Source organism: Podarcis pityusensis (genome assembly GCF_964106645.2).
Source record: "Podarcis pityusensis genome assembly, chromosome: 8".
Lineage (NCBI taxonomy): Eukaryota > Metazoa > Chordata > Lepidosauria > Squamata > Lacertidae > Podarcis > Podarcis pityusensis.
The window spans coordinates 37656995-37669086 of record NC_138033.1 but is presented as its reverse complement, the minus strand read 5'-3'; the positions used below and the strand labels follow the sequence as shown (position 1 = coordinate 37669086).

Genomic DNA, 12092 nt, shown 5'->3' with positions numbered 1-12092 from the left:
ACTGTGTGTTCAAGGAGGGTGACGCTGACAATAGGAGGAAATGAGAAATTCCACAAAGGGTGAGCCTGAACTGCAGGGCTATGTGCAAAGGCCTGCTAGTCTCAGGCTTAGGCTCTTTGGCTCCCAGTCTCTGCATCTTTCTTTGCCATGCAGCCTTAAACAGAAACACAGATTTCCCAGCAGGAGAGGCGATGGTCTTACCTTGTTCTCTTCAGGAGTGAAGAGGATGCGGAATGTCGAATGCATGCCAGGCGCAACTTTGTTACACACATCATTGGGGCTTATGACTCTGAAGTAAGGTGAACTCTCCAGAACAACTTTCACCAGCCGAGGGATCTATAAGAAATGCAGAAAAAATATTTTGCCATGATTCAAACAGCTGAATGAAATTAACCAGCCTTGCCGTGAGAAATATATTCTGTATTCTAGCAGCCTAGACGGGCTGATCCTCTGGTCCAGCTACATCAGTATAGTGGTGGTAAAGTAATCCTATGCACTTACAGCAGTAAGCACAAGTGAGGCAGCACAAGAATTACTGGAGAAATAAGTGCTAAGCTGCAGCCTTGAGAACATCCCTGGTAACTCTGCTGCTCCTCACCAAACAAGATGTTGTGCACCAAGACAGCCCACCCTTATCCATGCATATGTCAAGGAGCTGTCAATGATCCAGGTCAACCACAGGACAGGCACACACATGGAAGGCACAGAAGGCAATTAACTTTTTCTTAACAGAAAATAACAACACAGCAGAGTCCTCTGGTTTGCCTTAATCCAGCTAAGACGTTGCTGAAACTGACCACTAGCTCCGCCATTCCCCCTCTAGCCTTTCATTCTAGATTCCTCCCAAGCAGGCAAAGGCTGCAGCAAGGGGGCAAGCTCCTCCTCTGGGCCTGTCTGGCCTGTTGCTCAGCAACTTGCATGACTCTCCTTGAGCAGGGTGTCAGAGCAGGAGGCAAGCCAGCAGGGCTGAGACTGTCCCCTCGGTCTGAATCTGTGCTCACACTGTGACTCTCAGCCTCTAACCCTGTCCTGGAAGGCCCTCCTTCTCCTGACCCCTCTTGATCACTCAACCCCCTTGCTTCTAGCACCTCCCAGCTTGTCCCTTCTGTAGACTGCTCTTTAGTGTCCCACCACCAGGATCCAGTATCTAAGTTGTCATTTTCTGTGCCCTCCCGGGGGGGGGGGAGCTATTGGACAGGTGACTCCCACCAATCTTCCTTATCCAGCCAGTCTCTGACAGCATACATGGTACCAACAAATGTGCAGCAATGGCAGCAAAACCACAATGACATCAGTAAGGGAAGTATTAGTACTGCTCTAGTCTGCCTTGGAGTGCTGTGTCCACTTGTGGGCACCACAGTTTTAGAAATATATTGATAAACTGGAACGTGTGCAGAGGAGGGTGACCAAGATGATAAAGAGTCTTGAAACCAAGCCTTATGAGGAACAATTAAGAGAGTTTGGTATGTTTAGTGTGGAGAACACTGAGAGGTGATATAATAGCCATCTTCATATACCTAAATGGCTGCCACATGGAACATGGAGCAAGCTTGTTTTCTCCTGCTCAGGAGGGTAGGACTCGAACCAATGGATTTGAGTTACAATAAAGGAGATTCTGACGAAACAGCTGGAAGAAATTTCTGACAGTAAGAGCAGAGGTTGGATAGCCATCTGTCAGGGATTCTTTACCGTGATTCCTGCACTACAGGAGTTGGGCCAGATGACCCTTTGGGTCCCTTCCACACACAGTTCACAACCATGCAATCAAGAGGAGCTCACAGCACCACCCTTGTCAAAGGCCTGCTGCAATGGAGCAGTAAGGAGGACAATGACTAGTATATGCACAAACATCACGGTAAAAGGCTCAGATATCTCTAATCCTAACCCAAATACCAGCAGCAGCAGTCTCCCAAAAGCCAGGAAAAACACCAGAGCCAGATGGGAAAGGAAGGACCGCCATTTGTATTCAACCTTATATGTAGCGGCGGGAAGTGTGTGTATTTATTTTTAACACTTGTCTGTTTGCAAGCATTAATAAGATTTAATTACACTGCAGCCTGATTCACCACAACTCGGCTTTAGAATGATTTCATCCTACTGAAACCAATAGGGCTAAATAAATTCACACCCAAATATATCACCTGAACTGAGGTGTGGATGAAAGAAACTTGCAAAATTATCTCCCCTAGGCTCTTTGGTATTGTGAAAAAACATCATCTCTCTTAGTCTTATTTCCAATATTCTTCTATTACTAACATTCAGTGTTGTGCCCTCTGGACATAGACACTGTGCTCTTTAGTTGAGGCTGCAGATAAAAACCCTGTCATAATAAAATTACCCAAGATGTATTAGCAAAACCACATTGCATCCACTTTGGGCTTCTGCATCAGTGATCTCCCTATTAGCTATTCTCCCAGTAAAGTATTCATTTGTCTCCAAATCATATTTCCTTATATTTGGGGCTGCACATGTTTGCATTGCTATTATGCTGCTGCATTTCTAAACTTTTCACCATCTTCGTGCAGTATTTAATCACAAAACTGTAGGGCTTTGATTACTTTTACACTTCCTTGTTTGTTCATGCTGCCCTTCTGTTCATTCCTAGCGCATTTATTGCAAAGTATCAAGGAAAACATTCAGACCTTCAATATTCTCCTTTAGTATGTTTTCTGCTTCATCTCCATCAATGTAACTTTCCTGGTGACAATTCCCACTGGATTCCTCTTTTAGCAAGTGTTCCCCCACCCCACCCCCCAGACCTTTCCAGTTTCCTGTAAACTATTTTTGTGGGCCAAGAGAGATGCAGCAAAGTCAGGGTCAGGTGGGGTGGAGCTGGTAAACTGTCAAAGCCAATCATGAACAAGCACTACACTGCCCCACATGGAATTCCACAAGTTGCCAAATTTAGAAGTTTGGGGGTAGAGAGACAGGCAACCGAAGAAGGCGTACAGTGTGGATATGCGTTATCTGTGCAGTGTAATGCTCCTCTAAGCAGCATTTGTTTAATCAAAACTGGCTCCATTCTCAGCCCAAAGAAAATGGGGAATTCATTGGGTCCTGCCCATGACATGGACCAATGGCAGGAGGAAGCTCTCAGCGTGGTGGTGTCCCACATTCTCCATGCAGGATTGGAAAAAGAAAAGCATAATTATGGTGGCACTAAGGGGGAAAGACAGTCAGCAGCCACCGACAAGACAACAACTGATACAACCCCATATTCTAAATGAGATGTAAATGTTTTTGGCCTATCAGGTTTTTCCTCCTTTCATTGACACAGCACAGCTTGAAAACCTTACTTCAAGAAAGCAGCTTCCAGGAAAGCAAAGACTGACACTGAAGTGCCCTCCCAGGACTAGGTGAAATGCCCCACCAGCTCACATTTGGGAACAATTTCAGAACAGAGGCAAAGCGTTTATTTCAGAATGGGTGGATGTGTTTTTCAACCAGTCCATAAACATGCTACATGACATTATAATTAAATGCCAAATTATTCAACACATTATTCCTTTCCTTAGCAAAGTTAGAAATGACAGCAAATTTAACACTGATTGAACACTAGAACAAATATGTAAGTCATACTTTTGCTAATTTGGGGCAAACTCTGCACAAACAACCACTAAAGGGCCAGCTGTTCCTTTCAACAGCAGCTTAAAGCCAAGTGCTGGAAGGAAACTAGCTAAATGGATGCTGGCAGCTGAGGGGCAGGGAAGCCATTTCTGACAGTTGGAGGCAATCTATTACTTGATGGACAAAGCATAAGGGATGCAGTGTGCATGTAATCTGATCATGATTGCTCAGTTAAGCAAAGAGTACACAGGCTGCAGGCAGCAGCACAGGACTTTTGGTGAAATCACAGTCCTGAAGGAGCCATGAAGGAGCCTTTGAGCCATGAAGGGAAAAAATGGCCAGTTGAGAAGCTGTGGGCTACTCTACTTTCAGTGTTCAACAAGCTCCTTCCTTCTGTGGTGGAACTCACAGCAGCATTCCTAGGAATCCCAGGCACTGAGCAGACTTCAGTTTCATGACTATGCCATCTCAGAATGGTCATAATCAATAAGAAAGATCAAGCAAGCCTTGTACAGTATATATTTGTGAGAATGAGATCTGAAAAGATTATGACATTCGGAGGGAGCACAAAAAAACAAATCTTCACTAAGGAATCTGGTTGCCCTTTTGGAAAGGACTTACATCATTTAACTTCACAACATTTAATAAAACGTGCAATCAAAAATACAGGTGTATCCTGCCTTTAAATCCTTTGCATTTAAAGAAAAAGCAGCTCTGTAGATAAATATATCATTTCCACCGACAGTTTGTTTACTTTGGTTCTTGTTAAGACCCATAGATCACAGATATGTGAATTGTGAGCCCAGTTGCAGTAAGCCTGGAGTAACCATGGTAGGGGCATAGGAAACAATAAATGACATTGCAACCTTTTTTGGTATCAAAATGGCCACCACTTTTATTGAAACCTCAGTAAAGCCTCACCAGGCCATCCTCTCAGTCCTTAGATCAACTAGATAGCAAACAACAATGGCTAAAGAGGAAGTTAAAATGGGACATAGGCACTGAAACGTTTGCCAGGAGAGTTATTTCACTGGGAAGAAGAGAAAGAATGCTCCAGCCATCGTGCTTTCTCTCACTGCATCCCACCTCAAAACTACTTTACAGTTTCACTGACATGTCATACCTTGTCATTGTTCCTCAGAATTAGTGGCACTTCATACATCTCACAAGGGGCATAATTCTGGAAAATCACTTCTGACGGGAATGGTTGAAACAGAGACTGGTCCAGATCAACAGAAGAGAACTGAAGAAGACACAAAGGGATGCATGTAAATGCTGCCTGGCAGTTGCAGGACTGGGAAGCAGGACAGGCCAGTGCCACTCAGAGTGGAGCCATCCTGCTCCAAAGGAAAGGTACAACTTCAGGCATTCAGGAAAGTGTAGCATGCCATTCTAGTAGTATTCCAACAGACCTATTACATGGGTTGGTTAGTCCTGTTTTCTCTGGTTATGCCTCAGTGCCGTTGTGTACCACTATCTCCTGCTTAGCCTTCATAGGTTCGTCTCTTCCAGGCTGTTTAACCAGGCAACATATAATCAGTCTGCTGCTGCTGGCAAATTACCAACTTCAGAACCAAAGCCCACACATGTTCACTCAGCACCAAGTCACCCTGTGTTCAATACTATAATAATAATAGTAATAATAATAATAATAATAATAATAATAATAATAATAATAATATATTTATACCCTGCCCAGCTGGCTGGGTTTCCCCAGCAGCTCTGGGCAGCTCCCAACAGAACACCAAAAACAGAATAAAACTTCAAACATTAAAAACTTCCCTAAACAGGGCTGCCTTCAGAGGAAAGTGTGCATAGGATTGCACACTTTCATGATTCAGCTCTAGGACTTATGGGAGTAAATGATAATAATTACCTTAAATAAACAGTAATTGGAGATATACATTGGACAGTAATTTAAGAAACTAGCCCATAATATTTATCCTAGGCCACAACAAGCATAGTTTGTTGTGGCTGCCTCTCTTAATGAAAGCACATAAAGGCATTCCATGGGTCTCTTTCAGCATCATGTCAGAGACATGAGAAAAAAGAACTACCAGTCTTGTTGATGGTAGCGAATAGGAAGGTTGTGGCAATTATTTGGAAGGAGCAAGCGCAACTGAGATTAAATCAAACGTACAAGAATGTGTGGACTACCAGTTTTTAACATATAGCGTTAAAAATAGATAACAAAGGCACTGGACATCCATAGCAAACTTTGGTCAGACATTTTTGGATGATGGCACTAGAACCCTCTTGGGACTGCAAATCTACAGGCTGAACAACTAGATCAGCATTCCTCAACTTGGTGCCCCCAGATGTTTGGGCCTGCAACTCCCATCAGCCAGCAAGTATATAATTATGTTAATGTGTTATGTCACAAATAAATAGGGATGAATGTGGAAGAGATACCTTCTGGTGTGAGGTTTCGCTCATGTCCAGAAGCTGCACAATTCGAGGCCGGCGCACCTCATGGGTGTTTGCCAGCATCTGCTCCGTCGTCAGAGTCATTGCTTTCAGGAAGGCAGATGGAGTCAACTGCAGTTGAAAACAAAGACCACATAAATGCCTGAGTTAAGAAAGGCTTTACTTGTTAAGCACTTCTGATTAATATGTGTTCACTGCTGAATCCTAGACCTCCATTAATTTTCCTGCTGAAACATTTAAAATTCAGGATGCAGGACTTCCATTCAACCTATCTTAAAGGAACTCTTGCTGGAAATGGCACCTGCTTGCAAGATTTTCAGATGTCTGCATGGTTTCTCTCTTGTGCTGAACAAAGTCAGCAGTTAAGGCACAAAGTAATTAAATTCCATTGCTATTTTAGAGAGAGATTGTGGGATTTTGGTAGAGCTAATTTCTCTAGATGCTTAAAGGGCGAGGGGCACAATAAAAGACTTAGGCTCATGTACAGAATGACAAATAAACTGGCTAAGAGTTGCAGCCAGAGACAGGGTGGGAATATTTGAAAAGCATAAGCTCGTTTTCCACTTTGTGTCTCACAAACTAATAAGGAAAGTGGGACAGCAATTATATAATAATAATTTATCAAACTGTGTGCATCTTTGTCTCAGTGATTACCCCAAAACTGCGGAACTCCCTTCCTATTGACTTCTGCCATGCCTCTTTACTACAAGTGGTTTTGACAAGTGTTGATAACCTTGTCTTCTTGCTCCTATGTAGGGAGCAAAAGAACAAGCAAAGGGAACCAGCGGAAGCTCTCTTCCTCAAACTTATAGACTTAACAACACACACACACAATCCATCATATACTGGTGAATCATTGTCTCTCTCCGCCTCAATGAGTCTCCTTCTGGTCTTCAGTACACACTAAGGGGTATTTTAATCAGTGACAGGTTTTTCTGTTTTTAGAACATAAAGCCTAAACATCACCAAAAACAGGAGTGGACAGATGTCCAGATTGCAGGATCTGCTGTTCTTATTCTACTAGAACCCTGAGATCTACCAGCCTGGTGCAAACGTCATAGTCTTAGAAAGAAACAATTTTGAGCCCAGGAATTAATTTTGAACACTAGAAGTAAACTGAGCCCACAGTTGTTATGCACAGAAATGCACTCCTGGTCACCTCAGACTATTTCTGCAATCAGTCTAATTTGGGGGGCAGGGCAGGAAGAGACATTTTTTTCTCTCCTAGCACTAAACAGCTGGAAGTTAGAAGCCCTCCTTGCCAGTCTACTGCAAACTCACCCAGAAGATGCTCATCTACTTTCTGTCCATCCTGATCTAAAATGGACATTGTATTTAAAATGCACTGTCTTTTGCTTACTGTCTCACATTAAGGGTTTATTCAGACTTACTTTTTGTCCTGCTTTTTCCGAGCATGTTGCGCACTTTAAAGCTCAATGTTCAAGGACTTCCCCACCCCCTGAGCTTTCTGTGCAAGAGCCCAGTCTTAAAAGCCGAAGCACAACAAATGGCAATGTGGATTTTCCACGGATTGCCATTTGCTCCAATTCAGGTTTAAAGAGCAGTTTTTTGAGGGGAAAGCTCCAGAGAGAAAAAGGGGGGTGTCTGAACACGGTGCTTTAAAGTGTTCACCATGCCTGGAAAGCATGGAGGAAAGGTAAATGTGGATAAGCTCTAAGGCATGACAAAATAAAAGGTGTTCAGGAGTCATTATCACAAAGGCAGATTCAATGACTTGGCCAGGTATTAGATCAGCTGAGCGCAAGCAAACATACTGGGGCATGCTTCTTTTCTTCTTTGACCAGTTTTGGGATGTGAGGTACCACCACCTTGCTTTGAAATTCTTCTGAGAACTTGTGGGGACCCAAGGATTTCTGGACTCGGTCTGTTAGCATCTTTGATTAATCTGTCAGAACCTCTGGAATAAGAACAACAACAAACTTGGTTTAAACAGTGAGAAAAAAGTCTCCAGGAATTCACAATTCTGCTTGAGTTTCAGTCCTGACTATCACTGAACTGAGAATGGCTGCCAATTATTTCCCTTCAAAAATATATCAATATGAAACTCAAAGTGAAAATTAGTAGAGAAGCAGTCTCAAGATCTGATATTCTCATTTACATGGATTTTTGTTTGTCTGTATTCCAATAACAAGAGAATTGTCAGCCTTCCATTACCCAGTTATCACTCCCTTTTTTGTGTGATGTGTAACGGGTGCCTTGAGCCCCCCTTTCCAATTAGCAGATGACACGGTGTGGCTGCATCTCTCACTCCAGCTGAGTCGCTGCTGCATACTGAGATAGAGAGGGGAGACCACAAGGTTGGTGCTGTGCAAATGTGCTAGTAGGAGTGTCAGAACGGTTCTACCAGCACATTAGCATCACGCTGACCTTGTCGTCACTGCTCCCATCTCCCTCTTCATCCTGGTATGCAGTGGCAACTTCATTGGAGGGAGGTCAGATGACCCGCCCAGTCCCACCTTGCTATCTGCTAATGGCCAGGACTGTTTATTTGGATCAGAACAGAACCTGGTTGTTTGAAGATGCAGCAGACAATGCACCACCCTTGCAAGTTTCTATCTGAATGTAGGAGCATCTTACTTGAAAGGGATCATGGGCTCTTAACTGAGCTCTTAATGGCAAGGAAGGCTTACTGGAAAGGTCTTGTGGACCTCTCCTTAGCTGGACTGTAATTTCCTGCCACAATTCATAGGAGTTACAGTTTTCTAGGCCTCCCAATTCAATGAATAAACCAAAAAGCCTAGAAAACAAGTTCACTGCACCCAAGCAGGAACTAAGTACATCCTCAAGGTTGTTCAAAAAGATGCTTGTTGGAACAGGGAGCGGGCAGGCTTGAAACGGAGTGATCTCTGGTTTTTTTAAGCTTTCTCCTAGAAAGCTGGGGGGGGGGGAGAGCAATCCAAGGCAAGCTGGGGAAGCTCACTCATCATCATTACTATTGGTGCACTGAATCAGCATGCCAAACTCCTGAGAAATATTCCGCCTGGAAGTATCTGTACAGTAATCTGCTACGAAAAACTGGCTTCCATGAGTTATTTGCTGCCCTTGTACAGATAATGTAACCAATTTCATCTCAATGGCCAATATATAAGAATCTACTGTCCTGTCTTCATATTTCCCCCCCTACAAATTATCAAACACAGACTGGAAATACTTTACACTATGTAAAAAATTGCTTATTATTCACTGCATAATCTTAAATATTATATTTCTGGAAGCACAGATTCCAAAGCACACTTGCAAATTACAGTGTGGGGAGGCCCCTTTAAAGACAACTACCGGTAAATGGAGCCCTGGAGAAGAATCCAGTTGAAGTTGGCATGGTTGAAAGTGAATTCAGAGCAGGACTGGGAAGTCCTGAGTTCACAACCCCCTTAAGCTATGAAGCTCACTAAGTGACCTTGGGCCAATCGTTATCTCTCAGCTTAACCAACCTGATAGGGTTGTTGTAAGGGCAGGGAGGAGGGAGTAGAGAACTGTGTAGGCCACTCTAAGCTCATTTCAGGAAGGATGGGATATAACTACATAATAAAAAATACATAGGAAAAGAAATGCTATTTTTAGTGAGTAGGCTCATTTGGGAGGAAGGCATATGGTTATCTATGGCAGCTGACAATTTAAAAGGCAAACAGCAAGCTTCTTACCTGCCTGCTTTTGACACTTTCTCTTTCCTGTCAGTAAGAACTGAAACACTGTGATCTATCTGAGGGCTCTATAGGAACTTGAAAGCATAGCAGATGGCATTTCAAAAAGGCATTGGTAGCAATATTCCACTGTAGCACCTTTGCCTCCTGCTATATGCAATAATACAGATGTTCAACTGCGTGTGACCCTGAAATGTGCATCCCAGCTCCAACAGATCTCTCCTTTCATGTTCTGCTTCCATTTCAAATCTTTCAACATGAAGGTATCAGTGCTTACATCTCCTCTGTCCCCAGCCTCTTTATATGGTAGAAGGCTCAGAAATGAGACACAGGGAGGTAGGGTGGAGATAAATGAACTCCAACCTAGAGGCACTTAAGAAGCTATAAGAAGACCTGCCTCCTTCATGGCCTGAGTGAGATCCAGCTACACAGCCCTGCTCCCTTGTGTGCCTCAGGGCTGTTGCACAATAGATAAGGAGCAAAAGTGCAGCAGAGAGGAGGAGGCAGGCAGAACACTTAGCACCAGAGGGACACCATGTAATTTTTGCTCCTGATATTAAACCTGAATATGATTTATTCTGGGAAACTTCTGTAAGCTGCTTTGAAAGTCTCTTGTAACATATACATAAGAACTGGATGAGCTAATGGTCCATCCAGTCCAGCATTCTGTTCTCACAGTTGCCTGTGAAGCTTGCAAGTAGGACCTGAGCACAAGAGTCCTTTCCCCATCTGTGGTTTCCAGCAACTGGGCTTCAGAAGCATTAATGCCTCTGACTATGGAGGTAGAGCATAACCATCATAGCTAGTAGCCATTCATAGCCCCATGTTGAGTCCCATGTTGGGCAAGTTTCCGGCATTGCAGGGGGTTGGACTAGATGACCCTTGAGCCCCTTCCAACTCTAAATTCTACGATTCTATGATTCTTAAGCCATCCAAATTGGTGGCCATCACTGCCTCCTGTGGAAGGGAGTTCCATAGTTCAACTATGCCCTGTGTGAGGCTAAAGAGCAGTCTACAGGTATTCTTAATAAATAATAGCTTATAGCCTTGTGCTTTCAAATCCAGAATAACTCCCTATAACAACCTGTCTGGATTCAAAAGCGTGCTAGCACCTTAGTGAGCAATTGGTTTCTCATAAGAACATAGGAAGCTGCCTTATACCGAGTCAAACCGTTGGGTCTATCTAGCTCTGCAATCTCTACTTACTGGCAGCCGGGCTCTGCAGGGTTTCAGGCAGGGGCCATTGCTAGCCCTACCTGCAGATGCTGTGGGGACGTGGGATCTACTGCATGCAAAGCACACCCTCTCGTGATGCTACCCCATCTTTCCGAGGCAGCTGCCTCCTCCATCGCTACTTCCTAGAGCCCAGTAGGCCACCCCTCACTGTGGCCCTTCCCTGTAACACTGAGGCTTTTCGTCCCTGCCCCATGCATGCATTCAAAGGCTGGGCCTAATCAACCCTCTCCCCACACCACAAGTTCCTTGAGTGCAAATGCCAGGTACCAGTCCAAGCAAGGACATGAGCAAGGAGGTCTCCAAGGACGTTGAGCAGGTGCCCCAGGGCCCAGCAGCCCATCCTCAGCCATTCCAGACCAAGAGAGCAGACAAAGGCTGGCTGAGCACTTACTTGCCTGGTCCTCCTGCTACTGCTGCTACGACTGCTGCTGCTGCCTCCAGAGCAGCTCCACAACTTCTAGGCCTTCTTTCTCCCTGCCGGCCTGTGGCTGTTACTCTGGTTCCCATAGCAACAGGGCCTTCCCTCTGGCAGGGCGCATACACAGAAGGCTGCAGGCCTTCCAGCGCCATGGCAACTGCTGGCTGGCAGGCAAGCCTTAGCCATTAGCCCCAGGGAGTGAGAGGAGGAAGACTAGAAGCGCCTTAAAGCAACATTGGACTAGCTGGGGTTTCTAATTTCTTTTTGAACTGTTATTTGTTGTTCTTGCTCCGACAAGGATACCAGTATTGATTGGGGAAGTTGGGCCACAGCAAGCCTGCAAAGACACTGTGATTTCCCTGCTCTCCACACCAATCCAGCATAGTGTGCTACAAGGGTGACCTCGCCAGTTTTGGCAGTGGCTAAAAGGAAAGAACAAAATAAACTAAACTAAAATAAAATAAAATACATTGTACTGGTGAGGATGCAAACTAATTCCCCCTCCCACAACCTACCTCAATGCTGCCCCTGGTGTACTGCAGCACTAGAAGGTATCTATAGGTGAAAGACATTTCTGACAAAGGTGATGATGAGTCCAATATGCCAGAAATACAAGTTTTTGCTGGATTAGGAGCAGCCTGTGAGCAAAACCTTCTGGAGGCCAACACAGTCTGCCATTGTCTCAAGTGTAATGGCCAGTCAAACTCTCTGTTCTAGTCCTCTCTAGAGGCTTTCACATCAAATTTCCCACTACCCAATAGGGTCCTATAAAGGTAGATTGT

General features: G+C 44.4%; 1 protein-coding gene across 3 annotated transcripts in view; it reads right to left on the bottom strand.

Annotated features, from left to right (window-relative positions):
• The window catches only part of HYDIN (HYDIN axonemal central pair apparatus protein), a 133865-nt gene extending 122438 nt beyond the window's left edge, over positions 1–11427 (bottom strand). Inside the window, exons 1-6 of one of the 3 annotated variants that reach the window (XM_081016868.1) lie at positions 11284–11405; positions 9447–9533; positions 7770–7912; positions 5980–6105; positions 4691–4810; positions 202–336 (exon numbers count right to left, since the gene is read on the bottom strand). In XM_081016868.1, coding sequence (XP_080872994.1) covers positions 202–336; positions 4691–4810; positions 5980–6105; positions 7770–7889 — 501 coding nt within the window. In that variant the 5' untranslated portion in view covers positions 7890–7912; positions 9447–9533; positions 11284–11405. Of the gene's footprint in view, positions 1–201; positions 337–4690; positions 4811–5979; positions 6106–7769; positions 7913–9446; positions 9534–11283 lie in introns of all 3 variants that reach the window. The other 2 variants (XM_081016867.1, XM_081016869.1) reach the window with 2 other exon arrangements.
• Positions 11428–12092: the final 665 nt, after the last annotated feature.